Below are 20,281 nucleotides of genomic sequence, written 5' to 3' on the forward strand. Positions count from 1 at the left end.
ACTCTTCCGTGGTTTTTCAGAACATGCAGAGAAATGAAGAGGGTGCAACAGAGACAGACAAGGCATCAGAGTCTCAGAGTCAGTGTCTCCTCTACTTGGAAAGAGGAGCCTTAGAGAGCAATGCGAAGGTAGGGACCTTCAGTCCTCACAACTGCCTCATTGGGGCAAGACCTACTGGGAAGAGTTGCTGTGATCACTAGGCCTGAGCAGTTTTGTTTCTTTGAATGAAGGGTGAACTTCACTGACATCGGGCACTGTGTTGTTTTATTGCTGACCTATGCCTGAGAGCATCCTTGACACCAGAGGATAGCTGTTCTTCTGGCAAGGTATTGGCCTCTTCTAAGTGAATGTTTCCCTCTTCCTCAGAGTGATATTCTTCTGCCAACACCTTCATTCTCCCCAGCAGCAAGAGAGCGATCCTTGTGGGAAAGGGACACAGCTATAACGTCCCTGAAGGCCTCACCCCACAGCCGCTCTTAGTTTCAGCATGTCTGTCACCTTGGCCTCAGGGGAAAGAACTCACTGCATCTTGGACACACCTAGGGCTTCTGTCCAACAAGGAGATAGTTGTACATGTGGCAGAAAGTGCAAAAAAAGCCCCACATTCCTGCTAGCATTCTCCCTGAATAATTGTTTTTGTAGTTAGTTTTGTAGCATGAGGGCATTCCCATTCAGATCTCATAATGAAGTTCTAAATCAACCTATTACAACTTTCAAGATAGTGGTATCAGATCTCACATTATTTTTGATACAGCTTGTAAAATTTCCAAATGCTCTTCAAAGACATCTTTTAACACATCAAAGGCAGATCTGGAGTAGCGACTTCTCCCATGGGAGCACTAAGATGGGAGAAGCTACATTCGTCAGAAACTTCCTTTTTCTTATTTCCGGGCTCTGAGCGTCATTGCCAAAAGGCACCAACCCATGCAGAATATGAGAAAAGTTGAGGTAATCACATGGTTTGAAAAATACAGGCGGCCTCTTTGGTGGAAGAATCGTATGGAACCCAATGAAGGCATGCGTTCAGTGGCTATGAGAGACTGACTGACTCCTGGGGTGAAAAATATTAGTAATGGGGACTAAGAAAGCAAGAAGATCCCTGCTGGATTAAACCAAAGGCTTGTCTAGTCAAGCAGTCTTGCAAAGTGGCGCAGGGGCGCTGTAGACTCTAAACCACTGAGCCTCTTGGGCTTGCAGATAGGAAATTCGGCAGTTCAAATCCCCTCGACGGGGTGAGCTCCCATTGCTCTGTCCCAGCTCCTGCCAACCTAGCAGTTCGAAAGCACGCCAGTGCAAGTAGATAAATAGGTACTGCTGCGGCAGGAAGGTAAACGGTGTTTCCGTATGCTCTGGTTTCCATCACGGTGTCCTGTTGCGCCAGAAGCGGTTTAGTCATGCTGGCCACATGTCCCGGAAAGCTGTCTGTGGACAAACACCGGCTCCCTTGGCCTGAAAGCGAGAAGAGCGCCGCAACCCCATAGTCGCCTTTGACTGGACTTAACTGTCCAGGGTCTGTAGGTTGGTGGACAGGACTTGAGCACAATGGCATGTCCCTTGCTGTCCTTCCCCCACCAACTGCTATTCAGAGGCACAGAGCAACTGGAATCCTTAACAGGGGAGCATGCCACGCTGCTGCAACATTTTGTTGCAGGATCCATTCCTTCTCTTGACTACACAGTTATTAGAGTCACAGGCGCCGTGTCCTGAACTGCAGCAAGCAACCTCCAAAGCACGCTTCTTTAGGTGCAAGCTCTGAAAAGCCATTACCTGGCCTATAATGGACAATCAGTGAGCATGGAAACCCATCTCCTGTGCCACTAACTGCCTATTTGGGAGCATTTGCTGCTCACAGAAGCTGCGCATGAGTCATTGCCATCACTGCGTTTGATTCATAAGTCAACACATCCCCTTGCAGTGGGAGGCCAACGCAAGATGACAAATAAAAGAATTGAGACTGGGTTGGGTGCGTGTAAGGCAACAATGAAGAAACAGTGCCTTTGACCTTATGGGATTCAGAATCTCTCTTCAGGGCAATGCCGCATCCTCCTGATTACTGACTCTGAAGAGAATAGTTTTTATTGTGACTGTCCCTTTAAGCAGGCCCCACTCCACCTCTACAGGAGGCAGGGTTGTCAGTAATTCAGTCAGGCCAACCAAGTGCTGCCCAGAAAGGCTTAATGAAGAACTCACAGCACTCAGGAATTTAGGCCACATTCACACCTCACATTTAAAGGGCAATGGTACCAATAATAATAACAATACTTTTATTATTTGTACCCCACCCATCTGACTGGGTTGCGCCACCCACTCTGTGTGGCTTTCAACATAAAGTGGTACCTCTGGTTACGAACTTAATTCATTCTGGAGGTCCATTCTTAACCTGAAACTGTTCTTAACCTGAGGTACCACTTTAACTAATGGGGCCTCCTGCTGCCACCGCGCAATTTCTGTTCTGATCCTGAGGTAAAGTTCTTAACCTGAAGTACTACTTCCGGCCTAGCAGAGTCCATAACCCGAAGTGTTTGTAACCCAAGGTACCACTGTATGCAAAAAACATAATAAAATATTACACATTATAAAGCTGCCCTAGACAGGGCTGCCTTCGGATGTGAATAGTTATGTGAATAATTCTGGGAGCTGCAGTTTCATAGTTGTGGGGAGACTCCTATTCCCCTCCCAAAGATACAATCCCCAGAGTGGTTAAAACAATCAATCCTTCTTCACAGGAAACTGGGGTGTTTTCACATTGTGAATGACCCTGTTGTCCTCTGACGAAGGGTGATATATAAATTAACTAAAAAACAAACGAACACTGGGAATTGTAGCTCTGGGAGGGGTAGAAACGAATGCAGAGGACGACGACCACAATAATAAAGGGTCTGGAAATCAAGCCTTAAGAGGAACGGTTGAGCAAGTTGGGTATGTTTAACCTGATGTAATATGATTGCCATCTTCAAACCAAACCCTTTGCTGATCTCTCCCAGCGGCTGCATGTAGAAGTTGAAAAGCATGGGGGAAAGGACAGAACCCTGAGGCACCCCACAAGTGAGAGCCCAGGGGTCTGAACACTCATTCCCCACCACCACTTTCTGAACATGGCCCAGGAGGAAGGAGCAGAACCACTGTATAACAGTGCCCCCAGCCCCTCTAGACGGTCCAGAAGGATGTTATGGTCGATGGTGTCAAAAGCCGCTGAGAGATCCAGCAGAACTAGGAAACAGCTCTCACCTTTGTCCCTAGCTCACCGGAGATCATCAACCAGAGCAACCAAGGCAGTTTCAGTCCCATGATGAGGCCTGAATCCCAACTGGAAGGGATCCAAATGGTCCGCTTCTTCCAGGCGTGCCTGGAGTTGTTCGGCAACCACTCAATCACCTTGCCCAAGAATGGAAGATTTGAGACTGGGCAATATGTAATAAGGCACCAGACTCAAGTTATATTGGCCCAGGCATGGAGCTAGACGTTATGAAGCCAACAGCACCCCCAGACTTGTGGTTTCCTTTATATGCCAAAACATTTGACTCCAAAGTCCCACTTGTTGGGGAAAATTGCCTTTGATAAGGAATGCTTAACCCTCATCTCCACTATATTTAATTACTTTTTGCACAGCTGAGGGGGGGAAACACCATTAAGGAGTATTTGCAGGAGAAAACTAGGAAGTACAGGATGGAGGCCCCTCCCTCTCCCGCTGGGCCTTCTCATTTATGACTACATTTCGATCCCATCCATCTTCTGAAGCAAGTGCCCTCCCAGAGTTACTGGAGTACAACTCCCATCATGCCTGACCTCAAGAGCTCAAGGCAGTCTGCATCTTTATTTTCCCTTTATTCAACCCTGTGAGGTAGATTCGGCAGAGATAAAGTGATACTTTTTGAAGGGACGCAGTACACATGTGCTGAATGGAACCTAAACCTCCCCAGCTTATGTGCAGCACTCTATCCAGGGCACTCTGCCTCATCGGCAAACACGGGTTTAGTAATGCACGATTGCCTATAGATCAAGGGATGGTGTGGCCCACCACCCGCTGTTGGACTTCAACTCCCATCATCCTTTGCCAACCCGATACAGACTATGGCAGATTCTGAGTTCTACTTAGCTCCAACAGGACTCACAGACCCGGAATCAGTTTGAATGACCTTGTGTATTGGGAGTTAACAAAAATAGTTTGGTGGATGAACCAGTACAAGTTGTTCTTTCTTTTTCCCCACATCGCCCCAGCGCAGAAGACTGTGATCAAGCGAAAGCTTCTCCCTTTCCACCCCTCAACTTTGCCTCAGGGACACAGTGTGAGAGAGGCCTCAGGGGACCACAGCCAAAAGAAAGGGTAAAGCTTCTCTGTGAAGGAGCCCCTCAAGGTGAAGAGTGTTTCTGAGCTACAAGGGTCGGAGAACATCACCCGCCCTGCCTCATAGTCCAAGCTAACGAGAATCCTACGGGTCGGAGTCACTGGCTTTGCCACATTTGCTGGCGTTGTAGGAAGGAGCTGGTAGGGCCCCAACTCCACAGCCCAAACCCCATGTTCTGGTTGAAGTACCACAGGCCTCTTCCTTTCCACAGATTCCTGAGCTACACCAAGGGCCCAACCGCAGCGGCCTTTCACATCTACCAGCCAGTGGTGGCGGCCGCTCAAGAAGCCCTCAGAGCCCAGCACACAGAAGGAGGGGTGGAATCTTCTAGAAGTGTCGAGGTAAGGTGGGAATCCATCCCTGCGGCTCACGGTCCTCCGGTCAGCTGAAATCGCCAGGTTGGGATGAGCTGAATCGGGATCCAAGGTGATGATCTCTGTAATAACACAGAGGAATGTGTGCCTCTATCTACATCACATATTAAGCTCCTGCACAGATAAGATATTCACTCTAGATTATTAATAAAAGGAGAAACTGGCTGCCCAGCTTAGTATTATTGCGCTCGCTCGAATTCCCTGAGTGATGAGACGTTTCAGCAGTGCAGAGCTTACTATGTTTGGTTTCCATTGGAAGGAGGTTACTGGAGGCATTTATTTTTTTACATCCAAATAGGGCTGTTTTTCAGCTGGAACTCATCGGAGGCACCCCTAAAAGTGGCTGTAGCGCCCCTAAAAGCTCAACAACTTAGGGTTGTCCTCCCCACCCCACCCTCCCACTATATATAAGGGTCTGGTGACTTCTTTCAGTGTATCTGAAGAAGTGTGCATGCACACGAAAGCTTATACCCAGAACAAACTTAGTTGGTCACTAAGGTGCCACTGGACAATTTTTTTTATTTTTTTTATTTATTTCATCCCAAAAACGTGAGAGTTCCTGCGCCTCTTTTTCTAGAAAAAAAAGCACTGCATATAAATACAAGTCTCGCTATCCGAACACATTGCATTCTCAGGAAATTGCTTCTAAAGGCAAACATTTGCTTAACAAGTCAACAATTTCCCTGGATTCCTACGTGGAAATTTCTAATGCATTCCCAGCCATGGAGTTTTGACCCCGAATCGAAAAACAAAAACAGGGGAAATCCTCTGAAACCTTGCAAAAGGCAAACAAGGAAGGGGGAAATGATCTTACTTGTCCAATCTACCTCCTCCCCTTTCTACCACGGTTTCATGGTTGCTGCCGCAAATCAGCAAAACAAAAAATTAAGGCTTGCTCAAGGCCGGTTATTTGTTTACTGTGCTACATGCAGGTCCAACTGTTTTGATATCTGAATCTGCGGTGTGTATAGCAAGGCTTGGGGTACTAATTCCTCATGTTTGTATAAGTGGATTTTTGTATAATGGAAGTGTTATAGTAATCCCTGGCATGCTTTTGTCTCTATACCCGTTCTCCTGACCACTCTACACTAAAAACCCAACTCTACCTGAACTTATTCAATGTCCATTGTAAAAGAAAAAGGGGGGGGGGAGGAGACCTTCCTCCCATTCCATCTTGGAAGTACCATGTCTAGGATATAACTAACATTATCAATGCTACTATTAACATAGAAAGAGCCAAGGGTAGGATGCAGCCATTGTGGCTAGTTCCAATTGATAGCCACTGATGTTCCATGAATGACTAATGTTTTGGGTTTTTTAAACCAGCCAAGTTGTGGCCTTCACTGCCTCTTGTGGCAGCGAGTTCCACAGTGCCCCTGCGTGTTGTTGCGCAAAGAAGTTAGTGCGAAGTACTAACCTCTCATCTCGTTCATATGCTCCCACAGGGCACTCTTCTTCCGAGAGAGATGGGAAATTCTCTCTTCCAATTCCATGGTGGACACCGGCGACCATTTTGGAAAGTTCCAGTTTTTGCACCTACCGCGAAAGAGAGAGAAAAATCAGGTGGCTTCTAGGCACATAATCCTGTTTGGCAGAAACTCTGGGCTGTATTCAACTACAGAGCAGGTGCACTGAAATTGAAGCGATGATGCGGGTGGCACTGTGGGTTAAACCACGGAGCCCAGGACTTGCCAATCAGAAGGTCGGTGGTTCGAATCCCTGCGACGGGGTGAGCTCCCGTTGCTCGGTCTCTGCTCCTGCCAACCTAGCAGTTCGAAAGCACGTCAAAGTGCAAGTAGATAAATAGGTACGGCTCTGGCGGGAAGGTAAACGGCATTTCTGTGCGCTGCTCTGGTTTGCCAGAAGTGACTTAGTCATGCTGGCCACATGACCTGGAAGCTGTAAGCCGGCTCCCTTGGCCAATAAAGCAAGATGAGTGCCGCAGCCCCAGAGTCAGCCACGAGTGGACTTAATAGTCAAGGGTCCCTTTACCTTTAAATTAACAGCATCTATTAATTTCAACATGTCTGCTTGGAGTATGACTGAAGGTGGATACATGCCTCTCAGGCTGGTTGTTGACAGAATGAATCACACTTACAACCACAGTTGCTTACCTCTTCAAGAGGCTCCCAGCATCCTAACGGAGGGAAAGAAATGGAGAGAAAGCAGAATTGTAAGGGGTGCCCTTTCACAGTATCATAATTCACAACTCAAAATTCCTCCAGGAACTATGTGGTAGGGTGGGGTGTGAAGTATGACCTGGGCTCTCGCTGAAGTCTAATTTTGTGGCAAGGCGGCTTATTAAATTTGTATATTTGTATTCTATTGCTTTTGAGTGCTTCCAGACGACCTATTTACCAAGCCTTCTTTCCAACCTGTTTGCAGGGAGTTTAGAGGCTGCTGCTGCACCGAAGCAAGTCTTATACTGTGCTCCTAGTAAGTTAGCAAAAATGTGTAAGACAGGTACAAATGTCTGTTGGAAATGTAAAGAAAAAGAAGGCACCTCCTATCATATGTGGTGGACATGTAAGGTAACAAAAGTATTCTGGGAAATGATATACATTGAACTGAAAAAAAATGTTTAAAATAACTTTTTTATAAAAAACAAACCAGAGGCTTTTCTATTAGGAATTGTGGGTGCTGGAATTCCAAGGGCGCCGAAAAGACTTTTTATGTATGCGAAGACAGCTGCACGGATGTTGTTAGCCCAGAGATTGAAAGAAGATAAAGTCCCTACCAGAGAAAAATGGCAAATCAAGTTGTTGGACTATGCCAAAATGGCAAAACTGACCGGAAAGCTCAGGAACCAAGAAAACTAGAACTTTAAGGATGGGGGGAAATTTATAATTTATCTTGGAGACCACTGTAAACAGATGAAAACATTAGCAGGATTTCAATAACACTCGTAATGTAGCAAGTACTATGGAGATAATGGAAATAAAAAATATGAACTATTGAAAAGATGCAGTAGAAAAGGTTTAACAACAGAACCCATGGAGGGGAAAGTGGGAACTCCAGAGATTCGAGGGAATCTTGTCATTTTGGGTGTGTTGTGGTATGATTATAAACTTAAATATGTAAAACCAAATAAAAATTATTGTTTTAAAAAAAGTAAAAATAAAAATAACTTATAGTTGTGTTCTCCAGGAAGTTTCATTGTACATTAACAGATCTTGCACACCATTCTCTCGAAACAGAAGCACCTTCTGTTTTCATTGTTCCCAAAGTGCTTGGCTTTGGAGCATGCAGTGGCTTAAAAACTCTCCCTTTCATGCTGACGGCCAGCTCCAAGACGCTGGAGAGAGGAACCCTGCAGCAAAAATAGCAATGTGTCTTCAACCCCACTCCCCGCACAAAAGACGCTGAACCACCAGCCGCTGCTTGTACCTTGAGGAGCTCAGCATCTGGCCGCTGACAAATTTGCTCCAGCTCAACTATCAGTCCTCGTAGAAGCGGCGCCCCCTGCAGGATCTTGCTCTCATTCTCCCGCTGCCTTCTCTTCAGCTCGCTGGCCACTTCCGAAAGCCCCTGTAGGGCATGGCTCTCCCTGTCCTGCAGGGTCTTCCTTAACTGCTGGAACACGTGGGCAGTTCTCTGCCTCTCGGCTTCCGCACGACCCTGCGGAGGAAGGAACGGGAAACAGTGCCACTCCAAAAGGGTAAGGACAGGTAACATCGAAAAGCACCTTTTCTCCTTGCTTGCTGCAGCAAAACCAGAGTATCAGAGTCGAGTAAGTTCAGCAATGCTCCTGGATACCAGTCACTGGAAAATACAGGAGGGGAGGGCGCCCTTTTGCTTGAATCCTACTTGCTGGGCTTCCCACAAGCAACTGCTCAGCCGTTGTGAGGATTGTGGCTCAGTGGTAAAGTATCCGACTTGCATACGAAAGATTCCGGGTGTCAGCTAACAACCTTACACCATGCATTTGCCACCATGTCTAGTTTGGGTCTTATGCTTGGGGTTTTGCTTACATCTAAGGGACATGGGTGGCGCTGTGGGTTAAACCACAGAGCCTAGGGCTTGCCGATCAGAAGGTCGGTGGTTCAAATCCCCGCAACGGGGTGAACTCCCGTCGCTCTATCCCTGCTCCTGCCAACCTAGCAGTCCGAAAGCACATCAAAGTGCAAGTAGATAAATAGGTACCGCTCCGGCGGGAAGGTAAAGAAGGTAAACGGCATTTCCATGCCCTGCTCTGGTTCACCAGAAGTGGCTTAGTCATGCTGGCCAGATGACCCGGAAGCTGTACGCCGGCTCCCTTGGCCAATAAAGCGAGATGAGCACCGCAACCCCAGAGTCAGTCACGACTGGACCTAATGGTCAGTGGTCCCTTTACTTTAAGGCAGGCATAGGCAAATTCGGACCTCCAGATGTTTTGGGACTACAACTCCCATGATCCCTAGCTAACAGGACCAGTGGTCAAAGATGATGGGAATTGTAGTCCCAAAACATCTGGAGGGCCGAGTTTGCCTATGCCTGATCTAAGGTTTGGGCTGAGGACTATACTCTATATCCTACCCCGGTCTGAAATGCAGCAACCCTGCTTTTTGTCTCGACTTCCCCAACAACAGTGTTTCCCAAACTTGGGTCTCTGGCTGTTTTCGGACTACAACTCCCATCATCCCTAGCTGGCAGAACCAGTGGTCAGGGATGATGGGACCTGTAGTCCAAAAGCCGCCAGAGACCCAAGTTTGGGAAACCGTCCCCTACAAGGTACGGATTGGGGTTACTGTGTGCTATCGATTCAGCAGCACAACTGCTCTCCATTTGTGTAGCCTAGACTGGCATTTGCCTCTTAATTGCTAGGTGTGCCACCCAGAGTTACACATTTTGATCTATGGCACCATTGCTTCAAGAGCTGCTGTTGCTATTTGTCGCCCCAGCTGGTTTGACAGCGTTTGCCGGATGGACATACACATTCTGACACAAAATGTGCCTCTTTTCTAAGTGATGTCACTCAAGCCCCAAATATACCTCAAGGAGCATCTCCACTCCCATTGTTCTGCCCAGACAGTGAGGTTCCGCTCTGAGGGCCTTCTGGAGGTTCCCTCACGCGAGAAGCCAAGTTACAGGGAACCAGGCAGAGGGCCTTCTCAGTAGTGGCACCCGCCCTGTGGAACGCCCTCCCACCAGATGCCAAAGAAATAAACAACTATCTGACTTTTAGACGACATCTGAAGGCAGCCCTGTTTAGGGAAGCTTTTAATATTTGATGAATTATTGTGTTTTTAATATTGGATTTGGATTTGATATCCCGCTTTATCACTACCTGAAGGAGTCTCAAAGTGGCTAACATTCTCCTTTCCCTTCCTCCTCCACAACAAACACTCTGTGAGGTGAGTGGGGCTGAGAGACTTCAAGGAAGTGTGACTGGCCCAAGGTGCCAGCTGCATGTGGAGGAGGGGAGACGCGAACCCGGTTCCCCAGATTACGAGTCTATCGCTCTTAACCACCACACCACACTGGCTCTCTGTTGAGAGCCACCCAGAGTGGCTGGGGAAACCCAGCCAGATGGGCGGGGTAATATAATATTAATATTAATATTAAAGACAGCTTTGCCTAAGAAGGCGAACTTACCAGCAGCATCTCCAGCCTCTTCCCTTGGTTCACTGCAAGGACCTCCCTGCTGTCCCTCTCGCTTTTCAACCAGGCCAGGTGGTGCTGAAACTGGGCCTGCCAAAAGCAAAGAGCAGATGGGTGTTCAAGGCTTAGGGAGTGGGCAGTTCTGGGTTTCTGCATCGTTCTCCTCCCTCCACAGGCATGAGCAAGGCAAGCAGATCATAGGCAGTTCTAGGATGCCCAAAGACTCCTGAGAGGTGTAGGACCTCAAGCCTCCTTACAAGGTGTGCACTCCTTCCTGTGAGGTTCTAGTTCTAGGTTCCTGCAAGCGCCTGGTAGGAGGATCCTGAAAACCCATTTCAGACAATGGCGAGGCTCCCAAAATGTGAACCCTCACAAAGCCTTCCATCTCAAAATGCCCTGTGACTGCAGGTCGTAGGCAAGTTTCTAAGAGCCAAAGTGCATTCCATATGCAAACAGTAGCCAAACAGCCTGTTTTAACTTGAAAAATCCACTGGAGGGGGCAGAGGCTGAGAGTGGAAGAAGCAGGTGGAGGGGAAAATAAATGCTTTAACTCTTTTCCCCACCAGCCATTTCCCTACTACAAAACCACCCCTGAGAAACTTCTTTCCTGCACAGGGTTTAAAATGCATGGTTGCGTGCATCACATGGGTTTTTTTAATGCCTCAAGTTATGAAATAAAGAAATATGGAAATGATGTCAAATTAAATAACTGGGAGCGGGGAAGCTAACTGAAAATAAAAGCAAAATGCGAAGCTCGAGTACAGCTTGTGCTGGGAGGAGCCCATTGCTTGGATGTCAGCAGGAAAAAGCCAGGAATACTTGCGTGCCCCACTGCAGCTAGGCCAGGGGTGGGGGAACTCACAGCCCACAAGATGTTGCTGGATTACACCTCCTATCCTCCCTGATCACTGGCCGTATTAGCTGGTGCTGAAGGGGACAGGAATCCATTAACATCTGCTGCACACCAAGCTCTTACTACTTGCAGAAGTACAGTGGTACCTCGGGTTACATACGCTTCAGGTCACAGACGCTTCAGGTTACAGACTCCGCTAACCCAGGAATAGTGCTTCAGGTTAAGAACTTTGCTTCAGGTTGAGAACAGAAATCATGCTCCGGCGGAGCAGCAGGAGGCCCCATGAGCTAAAGTGGTGCATCAGGTTAAGAACAGTTTCAGGTTAAGTACGGACCTCCGGAACAAATTAAGTACTTAACCCGAGGTACCACTGTACAGTAGTTTTTGCAGAACATGTTCCCCTGTTTGGGTGTGCAAACAGATCCTCAATGAGTCTGATTTCGCTGCAGTTACTGTGCATGCAGAGATCTTTTTTTTAAAAAAAAAAACCTAGAAAACTTTGGTGTTTAAAGGGGCGAGATGAGAGCTGGACTCTGCTCTTCCTCCCACCAAACAGATGAATGGCTAGATTTTAGCTTGCTTTTAGCATGCGTTCTGTTCTGGCGTAGGATCAGAATAGGCAGTGTGTTGGGTGATGGAAAGGAAGTAGGCAGTGAACTATAGTTCTGCATATTTATATTCAAGTGCACATAACAGTACAGGCAGGGAACTTGTGGCCTTCCATTTATTGTCGGCTGCCAACTCCCATCAGTCCCAACCAGCATAGCCAATGAGCAGGTGCGATGGGAGTTGTAGTTCAGGAACATTCACGGGGCTGAAGATTCCCGAAAAGCTGCTCTAGAAACAGGGAAGGATATTTATGAATACGATCTTGGACTGCTGGCATTTTGTGGATTCATGGTTTTTCATACAATTAACAAATCTTTATATGGACACTATAAATTATATGGAATGGTATATATATCTACGCAAAGCTGATACGTGTGAAGTCTTAGGATAGAATATGATGTAACTTTAGCTCATAGCTGTCAACTTTTCCCTTTTCTTGTGAGGAATCCTATTCGGAATAAGGGAATTTCCGTTAAAAAAAAAAGGAAAACGTTGACAGCAATGCATTACCTACACACTGCATATATGTCGTTTGTGTGTGTGTGGCTGTGTGTGTGTGTTTCTTTTATTGTTTCAATAAATAAATAAATAAAGCAATAAGGAGGGGTGCTGCAATTCCTAAGAAATCCTTTGCGTGCAAAATGCACCCCCAAATCTCTCACCTCGCCCCCCCCCCATCAAAAGCAAAAATAATGTTTTGTTTTTAATGCAAGTATCTCGTGAACAGAGATCACTGGAGCAAACGCACCCCAAGCTACGATCCTTCCCACTATTCTGGGCTGCGTGCAAAGCTCGCCTTACTCACGAGTAGCCCTACTGAAGGCAATGAACGGGGGTGGGTGGGCGTCATTCCTTCCGACGGGAACTTCGTGGGAAGGCGCCGCTGCTCCCGCTGCCTTTACCTTGTACTCTTCGGCTGCCTCGTCCGCGGGGACCACCGCGTGAGATCGGTGCTCCTTGGATCTGTCGCAGACCACGCAGATGAGAGCCTCGTCCGCCCGGCAGAACAACTTCAGCGGCTCCTGGTGCTGCCGGCACACCGGCGCCGATCCTGAGCTGCTGCTGCTGCTGCTGCCGGCCGGCGGCGGGGAAAGCGCGCCCGGAGAGGCGCCGGGGAGCTCGGCGAGCGAGGCCAGCTCCTTGGCCCTCTCGGCCACTTTGCCCAGCTGCGCGTTGGGCCGGAGCTTCCCGGAGCGGGACCTCTTCCTGCACTGCGGGCAGGGGAAGCAGCTGCCGCCCAGGCCGCTCCAGTAGGCGGTGATGCAGGCGCGGCAGAAGTTGTGCTCGCAGTTCAGGATCACCGGGTCGCCGAAGTAATCCAGGCAGATCGGGCAGAAGAGCTCTTCCTGCAGGGCGCGGGCGGCGGCGGTGGCGGCCATGGAGGAAGGAGGGAGAAGCAGCGCTTTTTTTGCAACGGCCCCGGCTGGCACCGCCTGCCTCTTTCTTGCTCAGGCGTGCAAAAATAAACAGCCACCACCCAAAACCGAACGTAGGCGGGGAGAAAGCCAAAAAGGAAACTCTGTGCACGACAAAAGGAAACTCTGGAAAGTGGGGAGGGGGGCCGCGTGGACGCTAAATACGTGGCTATTTCTACACCGCTTACTGCATGAGAAATTATCTCCAAGGGGTGTACATAAAGTAAAGCAGGCACGGGGAAACTTTTGGCTCGCAGAAGTCGCTGAACTACAGTTCCCATCATCCCACGGCTTGGCCCATGCTTGCTGGGGCTGTTGGGAGTTGTAGTTCAACAACACCTGGCAGGCCAAAGGTTTCCCCCCACGCCTGGAGTAAGGGGCAGATCCACAAGAAGCAGATTTGATGCACAGAGAATCCCAGGAACTGCCATTTTCCCCTCGAAGAGTTCCTATTCCTGGTACCCTTAAACTACAATTCCCAGGATTTTTTTGGGGGGTGGTTATGGGCTTCAAATGTGTGTGTGCTATAGAGTGTGGAGCTACCCCAAAGTAATGGACAACTTAAAACAGCAATACAGTGGTACCTCAGGTTACATACGCTTCAGGTTACAGACTCCGCTAACCCAGAAATAGTGCCTCAGGTTAAGAACTTTGCTTCAGGATGAGAACAGAAATTGTGCGGTGGCGGTGTGGCAGCAGGAGGCCCCATTAGCTAAATTAGTGCTTCAGGTTAAGAACAGTTTCAGGTTAAGTATGGACCTCCGGAATGAATTAAGTACTTAACCCGAGGTACCACTGTAATGGACATGATTAACTTAGGTCCATTAATTTCAATGATTCTGCTCACAGAATAATTGAGTTGGTTCCTTTGTTCTCATGCTACAACAGGTGTTTGGAATCAACCTCAAGCAGTTTGCACCTGGAGGTGATGGACCAAGAGACACCCACCTGGGCTGCAGGTCTGTGTAAACCTATACTTCACTCCAGCCGTTTGCTAGAGCAACTCTTTCAAACTTCAAGCCTGGCCTCCCGCTAGATCTTGTTAAGTAGTGAGCTGCCCATGAGCCTAATCACCTAGATTGCATCTTGAACATTTAGGGGTCTTTGAGAGGGACATCTCTGTTGGGGGGGGAGGGAAGGGTTCCGGCCGGTCTCTTTCCCCGTACACCTCTTTCACAATTTGCAGCCCTTAATCTCTCCTGCAGGGGGCGTTAAGCACATGTTTTGCATGTTCAAAATCCACGTTGCATGTTCAAAAATGCAATGGTAAGAAAGACTTAAACGGAATTGACTTAAAAGGAAGATGTAATTCCAAACATTATTTTACACTTCATCTTGGCATGAAAGCCTCTTAAATATGCATAGTTAACCTTGCCGGTGGATACGGTCCCAACTCTGCATTATCGCAAGGAGTGAAAAAGAAAGAAAATTATTTTAGACAGCCTTTGGTTTGAATACAAAGACCAAATTTCTTTCTTTAAAAAAGAAATAAAATTGATGGGACAACAAGCTCAGGCGTTCAAATCCTTTTCTGAATGGTGTGTGCCAACAGTCTCTGGAGTGCATTCACATGGATAAATTTAGTGTAAAAAACAGATAGCCACAGGCGAAGTCTTTTCCACAATCGCAGCAACATTGTTGTGTGAATTACTTGTGGGTGGCTGCAGCTTCCTCCATGGGCAGCCTGGCTCACTTATTTATTCCCTCTGTGTGAATGCATCCCATGGGAGAGCGAGAACAAGTTGCCCGGGGAAGGTTTTGAACAGCTGAACCCATCAAGCATACTGTGTGTGGTTATCCTGTGACACAAGATTGGCCCTTGGTGGTTGGGTAAGGGCATATCGTAACGGTTCCACAGCTTCTGCAGCAGTAAAGGCTGGCATTGAACCTTGTATACCAGTATACCTGAAGGAGCGTCTCCACCCCCATCGTTCTGCCCGGACGCTGAGGTCCAGCTCTGAGGGCCTTCTGGCGGTTCCCTCATTGCGAGAAGCAAAGCTACAGGGAACCAGGCAGAGGGCCTTCTCGGTAGTGGCGCCCGCCCTGCGGAACACCCTCCCCTCAGATGTCAAAGAGATAAACTACTACCTGACATTCAGAAGACATCTTAAGCAGCCCCGTTCAGGGAAGTTTTTAATATACGACATTTTAGTGTATTTTTGGTTTTTGTGGAAGCTACCCAGAGTGGCTGGGGAAACCCAGCCAGATGAGCGGGGTACAAATAATAAATTATTATTATTATTATTGGTGATAAAATATCCCTTCTCTAAACTTGGGAAGGCAGCATGTCAGCCCATGGAGGCTTCTGGAGTCCAGCTGGTGACCCCAAGTGTTCAAAATCAAGTCAGTGTGCCGACCCAACACCACCCTCCACCCTGCCGCTAGACAGGCCCTATCGCAGAACTGGGTGTCTCAGAACCGCACAGAGCTTCCAACTTCTTTTTCCAGTCTTCCGTATCTTCTCAGTCTTGTAGTTAATCCACCTACGCTGTGTAAGGCTAATTTCTGCCAGTCCTCACTGCTCAGGTGGTTCAGGAGACAATCCCTGCCTCAGAGGCATTTTCTGGAGGGCTGACTTGGCCTGTTCTATTTGCTCCAGCTCGGAATGCAGCAAGGAAATCTGTGACAAAAAAGAAGGTTAAACGCGCAGATGAAGCATCACTGCTACCAGTGAAATAAGGAGGGCCTTGGCTGTTACTAATACAGACTTATTTCCCCACAAGTTCATACCCAAAGGATGTCACAAACATGTATTTATGCTATTTTGTTTGCTGAAACTTGCAGTATAATCCTATGGACATCAGCTCTAAGAAAAAGTCTATGGTTGAATAGCAAAGCACAGGACAGATATACTATTATAACAGAAGAAAATTATAATGAGGGCACGGAGACTCCATACCCTTTCCACAGCAAAAAGACTGATACTGATGAATTGGAAAAATAAAAATGTGGCTCCCTTCTACGATTGTATCGAAGACTTCTACAAACTCGCAACATATGAGCAACTTGCATATAAATGCAGACTTGCCATGGACAAACTCAATGATATTTGGAATCCATTCTTACACCAGGTTAAGATCTGGTGAAGTACAATAACAACATTGTAAGGTATACAGTTTTGGGGTTTTTCCCCTCCCCCCTTTACTTTCCCTTCTACATGGGTGCTGTTTCTATTTCTCTTTTTCTCTCTTTTATTTACATCTTGCCATGTTTAACTATGTACTTTTTGAACTTTCAATAAAGATGTTAAAATAAAAAGAAAATTATAATGAGGAATATTTTTTGTCGAAAGCCTAAAATTAAAGGGGGGGGGGGAGTATTGTCTTCCAGAACAAAAATGAAGTATTTCAATAATACCCATATGCTCTTTTTTTGGTGACACTCAAAAGGTTTGTTTCTCTCCAACCAAACCATAGTACCACTTGCAGTTTCGTTCGGCGAAAATAAAGTCACGAGTTTGGGCTCAGACAATGCAATAAAGTTTCTTACAATCCAGAGCAAAGAAGCAACTTTTGAGCCACACAATCCAGATTGCCACTTGCTCATGTTGCACAATTAAACATTAGGTAAAGGGACCCCTGACCATTAGGTCCAGTCGTGACCGACTCTGGGGTTGCAGTGCTCGTCTCGCTTTATTGGCCGCGGGAGCCGGCGTACAGCTTCTGGGTCATGTGGCCAGCATGGCGAAGCCGCTTCTGGCGAACCAGAGCAGCGCATGGAAACGCCGTTTACCTTCCTGCTGGAGCGGTACCTATTTATCTACTTGCACTTTGAGGTGCTTTCGAACTGCTAGGTTGGCAGGAGCAGGGACTGAGCAACGGGAGCTCACCCCGTTGCAGGGATTCAAACTGCCGACCCTCTGATTGGCAAGTCCTAGGCTCTGTGGTTTAACCCACAGTGCCACCCATGTCCCACAATTTACCTCCACAACATTACCTGTTGTTTAATGTGGTGTGCAACCATAGCCACCTCCCATAGCAGTTAATACCTTTTGCTGGTGATTCAGTTTGGCTTTTGGGGAGACCTGCTCCTGATATCTGGCCCCTTGAACCCGTACGGTGAGATCTGCCAGCTGCCGCTCCAGTTTCTTTTGCCGAGATGCAAATTTGAGGAGTTCCTTTTGGGGATCAACCAATCCCTATGGTGAGAGAAGCGTCACAGGTTCAATGCAGGATATACATTTAAAAGAACCTCCTTCTAGACCTCCTTGAAGTTACTCCCTGAAAGGTGGCCATAATCCTCCCACAATGCATTTCACCTGGTCATCACTGTTACAAGAATTTTAAGGTCTCAAATGTAGAATAAATATTGACAAATGCACACATATCTAAATATATGAACCATGTGTCTGAAATAGTAAAGGTAAAGGGACCCCTGACCATTAGGTCCAGTCACGGACGACTCTGAGCGAGAGCCCAGTTCATACATTACTCCCCACCCTACCACATAGTTCCTGGAGGAATTTTGAGTTGTGAATTATGATACTGTGAAAGGGCACCCCTTACAATTCTGCTTTTTCTCCATTTCCTTCCCCCTTTAGGATGCTGGGAGCCTCTTGAAGAGGTAAGCAACTGTGGTTGTAAGTGTGATTCATTCTGTCAACAACTAGCCCGAGAAGCTTGTAAGCTTGTATCCACCTTCAGTCATGCTCAGAGCAGACCCGTTGAAATTAATAGATGCTGTTAATTTAAAGGTAAAGGGACCCCTGACCATTAGGTCCAGTCGCAGCGGACTCTGGGGTTGCGGCATTCATCTCGCTTTATTGGTTGAGGGAGCCGGCGTACAGCTTCCGGGTCATGTGGCCAGCATGACTAAGCCGCTTCTGATGAACCAGAGCAGCACACGGAAACGCCGTTCACCTTCCCGCCGGAGCGGTACCTATTTATCTACTTGCACTTTGATGTGCTTTCGAACTGCTAGGTTGGCAGGAGCTGGGACCGAACAACGGGAGCTCACCCCGTCATGGGGATTTGAACCGCCAACCTTCTGATCAGCAAGCCCTAGGCTCTGTGGTTTAACCCACACCGCCAACCGCGTCCCGTCTGAAATAGTACAGGAGAGCAATTCTGATGCCATTTTTACTCTCCCAATGACCTCAAATGTTCCTCTGCAATAAGGGAGGAAAAATGGGGAAAGCCTTCCCATTGTCTTTTGGCTTGCAAATCCTGTCTTAAGGGCACATTTGTGTATGAATAGGGTGAACCTATGAACCGGATTCAGGATCTATAAGTATTTACCATCACAAAAGAATGGCTGGACTGCCCAGGTAATGCAGTCAGTGACCATTATCAGACATCCTGTCAGGCAGGATTTCTGCTGTAGATGGCCTCCTTCTGTGATGTATTTATGATGTTTCAGGGGGTGGTGGTCTTGGGCTACTGGGCGGGCAATTTCAAAAGTCTATATAAGGGCTTGTGCAGCATTTTTCAGGGTTCTCAACCCTCCTGCGTGTGGTGACCCTATTGCAACAGTTCCTTGAATAAAGATCAGGCTTACTAGCCGCTTTGCCTCTCAATATAACTCTGCTTGGCCTCTGTTTTCTCCTACCAATAGGGAACCCACTTAAGGACTCTATATGGGCTCCAGAATACCCCATATGGGAAAGGGAGCAGGTTTTTTTTCTTATAACACCACCTTTCTTTGGTTTTCTTATGAACCTGTCTCCTTGAACCAAGCAGTTGCCCCAACGTGGGTCTTACCTGCAGATCTACATAGATGGCAGCGTGCTCGTGCCCCTTCGCAGCCACGCAACTCGCAGGTAGTTCTGCTCCCTCGATACCAGAGAGGAGTTTCAGAGTTCCAGCCAAGGACAAAGTCTGCAGGGATTCTCGATAGGTCTCATATACGCCACGGGGAACTGACTCTGGGCAAACCAGATACACTAGGGACAGACAGAGAGATTAAAAAATACAGGCACTCTCCTCAGACAATCAAAGGTATCAGCCAATCGGAGGGAGGGGGCACCAGTTATACCCTCTATCACAGGCATCCCCAAATTCGGCCCTCCCGATGCTTTGGGACTACAATTCCCATCATCCTTGACCACTGGTCCTGCTAGCTAGGGATGATGGGAGTTGTAGTCCCAAAACATCTGGAGGGCCAAGTTTGGGGGTGCCTGCTCTATCAGGAGTGAGGGAACTATTTTTCTGTCCCAGTGACCACATGAAAATGGACATCTGAAGAGGTCTTACCTGTTGGCCGAGCTTTGGTCAGCTGGTAAGTTGCCCTCAGGGCACGGACAGCTCTAATGACTTCCTGTACTAACAGGAAGTTTGCCTCTTCGTCGGGATGATGCCAGTGAGCCTGGAAATGTGGAGGAGGGGAAAACTGTCATGCTTATGATAATATTTTATTCTCTTGTGAATTATGCTGTTTTAAATGTGCATTTTATATTTGACTTCACTTAGCAATGTTTCCTTTGGATTGTTTAAGTTTTTTTAAAACTTTGTGTTAAATATGTATTCCGTAGTTGACCTCCTTTGTAATGTTTTATTTTGAAATCTTTTAGTTTCCTGTTAATTATGTTTCTTTGACTGTATATGCTATATTTGACTTTCTTCAGAAATGTTTGATTCTGGATTGTTTTATTGATGTTTAATATGCTGTAAACCGCTTTGAGATTTTTCTTAAAAACATAAAGCGGTATAGAAATTGGGGGGGGGGGGGGGCTTGAAAAGATCCTTCTTTCCTTGTAGAATTAGAGCCATGGCTGCACCATACCTTTAAAGTTCACTATTATATTTCGTATCTATTTCATGAAACTTACATATTGTAGAAAACCTTACACCAGTTTAAGTGCCATGGCTTCCCCGAAAGAATTGTGGGTGCAGCAGTTTATTAATGGTGCTGAGACCTGTTAGGAGATGCCTATTCCCCTCACAGAGTTACAATTCTCAGAGTGGATTAATTATCCAATCCCTTTCCCAGGGAACTCTGGGAATTGTATCTCTCTGAGGAGAAGCGCGGTCTCCCAACAACTCACAGCACCTTCAAAATGGCACCACAGCGCTTTCGATGTATGATGCAGATGTGGCCAAAGTTGAAACTAGAACTTGCTGTAATGTCTACATTACTGGATATTCAGAAGAGGGACCTTGTACAGTG

At 47.2% G+C, this 20,281-nt stretch overlaps 2 protein-coding genes across 4 annotated transcripts in view; both read right to left on the reverse strand.

The window, feature by feature from the left end:
• Positions 1-4,122: 4,122 nt before the first annotated feature.
• Positions 4,123-13,236, reverse strand: LOC310837680 (E3 ubiquitin-protein ligase TRIM39-like). Its single transcript, XM_083724649.1, has 6 exons — positions 12,665-13,236; positions 10,295-10,390; positions 8,108-8,338; positions 6,835-6,857; positions 6,138-6,256; positions 4,123-4,782 (listed from the first exon to the last, which is right to left on the reverse strand). Exons 1-6 carry the CDS (start codon positions 13,139-13,141, stop codon positions 4,274-4,276), a joined length of 1,455 nt encoding a protein of 484 aa, XP_083580775.1. The 5' UTR covers positions 13,142-13,236; the 3' UTR covers positions 4,123-4,273.
• A 2,068-nt stretch (positions 13,237-15,304) lies between these two features.
• The window catches only part of VARS2 (valyl-tRNA synthetase 2, mitochondrial), a 36,763-nt gene continuing 31,786 nt past the window's right edge, over positions 15,305-20,281 (reverse strand). For all 3 annotated transcript variants that reach the window (XM_083723325.1, XM_083723324.1, XM_083723326.1), the window contains 4 exons: positions 19,369-19,480; positions 18,877-19,058; positions 17,166-17,315; positions 15,305-15,797 (listed from right to left, as the gene is read on the reverse strand). In XM_083723325.1, the coding sequence (XP_083579451.1) occupies positions 15,693-15,797; positions 17,166-17,315; positions 18,877-19,058; positions 19,369-19,480 (549 nt within the window). In that variant the 3' untranslated portion in view covers positions 15,305-15,692. The remainder of the gene's footprint in view (positions 15,798-17,165; positions 17,316-18,876; positions 19,059-19,368; positions 19,481-20,281) is intronic.

The sequence above is a fragment of the Podarcis gaigeae genome (assembly GCF_964106915.1).
Source record: "Podarcis gaigeae genome assembly, chromosome: 2".
Classification (NCBI taxonomy): domain Eukaryota; kingdom Metazoa; phylum Chordata; class Lepidosauria; order Squamata; family Lacertidae; genus Podarcis; species Podarcis gaigeae.

Excerpts from the sequence above, each read along its gene's own strand:
- LOC310837680 (XM_083724649.1), bottom strand. The coding sequence starts at position 13,141 with ATGGCCGCCACCGCCGCCGCCCGCGCCCTGCAGGAAGAGCTCTTCTGC. Across the intron at positions 10,391-12,664 it reads AGGCAGCCGAAGAGTACAAG|GCCCAGTTTCAGCACCACCT; the intron begins GTAAAGGCAGCG and ends TGCTTTTGGCAG. Across the intron at positions 8,339-10,294 it reads AGAGGCTGGAGATGCTGCTG|GGTCGTGCGGAAGCCGAGAG; the intron begins GTAAGTTCGCCT and ends CTTCCTCCGCAG.